Raw genomic sequence first — 4,853 nt, forward strand, 5'->3', positions numbered from 1 at the left:
GCCATCTGTTCTAGTAAGGTCTTCTTTTCCACTTTCCATCCGGTTTCCAATATAGCATCTTCTTGGGTATCCTTTGATCGGGCATCCTCTCTACACATCCTATCCATCTTATGCTTGATCTTTATACTGAAGCCACGGTATCAGGTTCCCCCAAACAGTTCCATCAGCTCCTCATTCCTTCTTTTACTCCAAATCCCATTCTCCAAGTCTCCTCCCCATACTCTTCTAAATACCTTTCTCTCCCAGGAGTTGAGCATATGTTCCGCTTTTCTTGTCAATGGCCATGTTTCTCCCCCATAGATCACTGCTGGCCTTATGATGATTTGTAGATTACCACTTTCATTCTTTTTGAGAGAGCTCTAAACTTCAATACTTTTTGCAGTGAGAAACATCTATTTCCTGCTGCTATCCTGGCCTCTATTTCGCTCTATACTTTGTTATTATCTATAACCAGGCCTCTCAGGTTTCAGATATCTTTCATAAAGACATAGAGACAATAAATTTTAGGTAATTTTCAGGTTCCGGGTCTTTCTGACTAGTTTTATCAGTAAAAGCTGTTGTTTCTTCCTACATAATAGATCTTCCCTCTGAAGTTTTAATTATACCTAAATTCCTGATCTGACTTACACCATTTTTGCATTCAACAGCTCAAATAATAGATTAATTTTTAAAAATTATTATTATTTAAATTGTTATGTTTACGATCTTATTTTAAAAAATTTATTTTTTCCTCAGAGCTCTAATACACCAGTGTTACACATTGATTGTCCCTTAAAGTCTTTGGAAGTTTTATTGGATTTTATTTATACGAACGAGATTCCATTGACAGTCGCTACTGAAAGTTTTGAAAATATTGGAAAGTAAGTTCCTTTAATTACTTCTTTTTTTTTTTTAACTATGTTAATTCGCATTTCTTTACTACCAAAAACATTCAGAAAACCATATTATATTAATATTACTATTTTTCTGTTATTCCATATTTAGAACTTTATTTTATTATCTTTTACTTTATTCTAATTATATTTTTTCTCTATTATTTTAGGTTACTTATCGTTTCTGACCAGTTGATTTGCAATGATCTCAAAGAAATTTGTGAAATTTCCCTTGTTAATGTTCTCAACTTGAAAAACGCTGCAACTATGCTACAAATTTCCTTTGTGTACAACGCTCCTCAGCTGAAAAGAACTGTCATGCAGTTTATATCCTTGAATCTGGATACACTTATTGAGAACAGGTGAATTGTTGTTTAGACATTTTTTTTATTCATCATATTTAGTAAAGGGCTCCAATCGTTGCGAGATTGCTTGCTATTAATTTTTCTCTGTTAAGTAGGTGCCCGATGGTTTATAAACAATTTACAAATTTGTGCTTCTTCATTGATTAAAATTTTTACCTTGATTTAAAATACAATAATAATTTGCTTATAATTAAATAAAATATTTTCTACACTCTATTTGAACACTCGGTTATAAATGATAATTTACAATAAGTTCTTTATTACTTTACCACATAAGTCACTATTCCTAGCCGCAGTAGCCCAACAGTCTTAATACACTTTATAATATCAAATTAAAGATCATGAATACCCCTAATATTGAAATTTGTAGTTTGAAATATATATAGGAAAAAAACTTGACAGTCACTGACACAAATGTTCAGTGGAGCCCCTTGGAGCCTTTCGTTGATCGCAGGATCCTGAATATATTTTTCTAGTCTTGCTACATTTAATATATCCCAATGAAACTATATAAATAATTATCAGTGATGCATTCAATTCTGGTACATGTGTACCAATGACTAGGGTTAAATGGAATTGAGCTAAGAACTGTAGGTAAGGAAAGAGAATTAGTAGTTTTGGCACAACCACTTAAGCCTTATTGTATTAAAAATATTACATCAATTTTTAAGTTTAATTTGCTAAAATTGTCTCAAATATTGATTTAAAAAATCCTATTTTAGGGTCCTCGACATTCTTAATGATGAGATTTTGTTGGAACTCGACGAGTATTACAGAAATTTTAATTCTGTCTCCTATTGTAAAAGAATTATTACTCCTTACAGTGAATACACGGTTTCCGATGAAACAATTTTGTCTTCCCCTGAAATCGCTTGGCCTGGTAAGTGTCAAATCATTTATTTGTTGGCTAACTTTTGAATACAAAACGAAGGTGGTTCGGATGCGGTAAAAAAAAAAAAAAAAAAATGGTACTTAAACTATTTAATGTCAGCCAAAATTTCACCTCATGTTAAATAAAATAATATTACAAAGAAAGAGAATAAATAACATGAAAAAAAAAAACTATGGTATGGCTATAAATATGATTTAAAATATGTGAAAATTTATATAAAGAAATTATATTTAAATATGTAGATAAAATAAAAAGAATAGATAGAATAAATATAATATAGTAAAAAATAAAAATAAAGATAAAAATTGTACATTTAATTGAAATTGAATAGAGGTACAAAAGTGTAGTATAAATTTGTAATTAAATACACAAAAGTGTGTATAAATTTACACACGTACCTCAATTCAATTCTGTATAATTTTTTTATGTACACCCCTTTAAGTGTTTTACAGTTTTTTATATACTTCTTTTTTATCTATTTTTTATTATTTCCGTTCTCATTAATTGTCTAATACCTTTTTGTAATTCCGGTTTATTTAATAACTTTCACTGTAAATCTTGATTTGATTTTATTTAATTTACTTTAAATCATATTTAGCCACACCTTAGGTTTTTTTTTTGGTTTTTTTTTTTCATGTTATCTATTTTCTTTCTTTGTTACTTTATTTTAGTTGTTGGTATCTTTTTTAGCCCTGTTGAAGCCCTGCAAAGTGGGGTTAAATGTTGGCTTGCACTAAATAGTTTAGTTACTATTTGTTTTTTTTACCTCGCCCGGACCGTCTTCCTTTTATATATTATACATGGTCAATCAACAATCTGCCATTAAATTATAATTATTAATGGAAAATTTGTTCATTTTTACTTTCACTTACCAATACATAGAATTTATTTTTTTATTTTTATGTTAGTAAAAAATGTTATGGAAAATACAGATCACTCAAGATTTATATATAAAGCCTATATGGTGTAGGTGTGTGGTGTATAATACGAGTAAAATTTTGAATAAATGGCGGCATCAAGCTCATAAATGCTGCTCATTTCACTCTAATTGATATTTTTCAACTTCCACAATTCCTGTCCTGAATTGGTTAAATACTAACTCGGTAATTATTTATTGATATTTGTGAGAAATAATTGAATTTATTATTTATTTTTTTTAGTCGAACGCACAGAAAAAAAAGATAACGTACCAGAAATAAAAAATAAAGATTCAAAGGAAAGGCAACAGAAACCGAGCCTAGTAACACCAAAAAAAAAGACAACACCTCCAAAGAAAACGTCAGTTCCAGAAATCGTACCTGAAGAAAAACATATAGATATTCCTGTAGTCGTAGCTCCAGTTAAAGAAATAAAAACATATGCTGCAAGTTCCCCACCGGATTATGATAAGGTTTTAAATGTGTCTGATTTTCCTGAGCTTGATTATCAATATTCATATCCAGTATCTAATAACAAAACACGCTTCGCAAACAGGTAATTACTTTCTTCATAAAATTATATTAAATAGTTAGATTTATTTTAATGGCCAGTATGCAAAGGCAAATTTTGCTTTTTTTTTTTTTTGTATACAGTGTAATCTCGGTAATTTGAACTGATTGCTGCAGGGAGGTGTTCGGATTTAAGAAAGTATTAGGAAAAATGATTCCTCTATCTCTCTTTTCAATAACCTTTCGTTTGGTGCAAAGTCTTATAACATCGCTGGTCACTGGCTGTATTTTTAGCAGCTACAGCTTTTGTTTGTTTTTTTTTTACATCCTCGGTAATGCTAAGTGATTATTAAATTTTTTTTAAATTATAAGATTGTTCATTTATTAGTGAAAAAGTATAAATAAAAATTTAAAAAATACTCTTTGCATGGATTTATTAATAACATGATAAAAAATAGATTTAACCAACAAAGTTTGTATTTTAGATATTTCTATTATTAATTAATTTAGTTTTACGGAATCAAATGATTTATACAATAGGTGATTTTCTCGGTGATTCCAATAAATTGTCTATAGATTGAGTAGTTAAAATTTGCACTTTTATTTGAAAATAATGAAAATGTTTTTGCGTGCTGAGTTTTCTAAAAAAAAAAAAAGTAAATTTTTTTACGCCAATTCAGTTTACTGAGATTACACTGAAACGCCATTTTTATCTCCTAAAATTTTACTGATTTTCTATTCAAAATAAGAAAAACAGAAATATTTGTAAGAAATAATATTGATCCTAGTTTCTATAACAAAGAAAGAAATTATAAAAATCAGATTAAAGTAAGTTTTATATTACATAATAATGGTTGACAGTATATAAATTAAAAGTAGATGGTCCAAGTTGCCATCAAGAAAAATAAATAGTTATGACCATTTATTAATAGCTTCCGTTTTGATAATCAACTTTATCAGAGCTAAAATAAAAAGATACAGAGTAGGTAAAGCTGATGTAAGAGTATAAGTGACATGTAAATAAAACCAATATAAAGGTACCAAGGAGGTATAAAAAGACATCCATGTAAACCAGTGGTCTACGGTAAGGGTCTGGCAGCGCAAATTTTTTTAGGAATTATCGTTGAAACTGCTTTATTGTTACATTATCTGATGTCTTATCTGAAGGTTAAAGTTATCTTAAGGTTGTTTTAGCTGTAAGGTTCTGACTGTTAAATACATTATTAAAGTGCCTATATTTTAAATAATTTGTGCATATATTATGCAAAAAGCAATCATCATTTGTAATCACTAAATT

The 4,853-nt window shown here is 28.8% G+C and overlaps 1 protein-coding gene across 1 annotated transcript in view; it reads left to right on the forward strand.

Moving 5' to 3' along the window:
• LOC106691629 (inhibitor of Bruton tyrosine kinase) overlaps positions 1–4,853 on the forward strand; it is a gene marked incomplete at its 5' end in the record, with an annotated part of 12,074 nt that overhangs the window by 6,005 nt on the left and 1,216 nt on the right. The window contains 4 exon segments of the mRNA XM_014437459.2: positions 736–860; positions 1,043–1,234; positions 1,960–2,117; positions 3,290–3,602. Coding sequence (XP_014292945.1) covers positions 736–860; positions 1,043–1,234; positions 1,960–2,117; positions 3,290–3,602 — 788 coding nt within the window.

Source organism: Halyomorpha halys, unplaced genomic scaffold (assembly GCF_000696795.3).
Source record: "Halyomorpha halys isolate HHAL.00 unplaced genomic scaffold, Hhal_1.1 Scaffold2556.1, whole genome shotgun sequence".
In the NCBI taxonomy this organism is placed as follows: domain Eukaryota; kingdom Metazoa; phylum Arthropoda; class Insecta; order Hemiptera; family Pentatomidae; genus Halyomorpha; species Halyomorpha halys.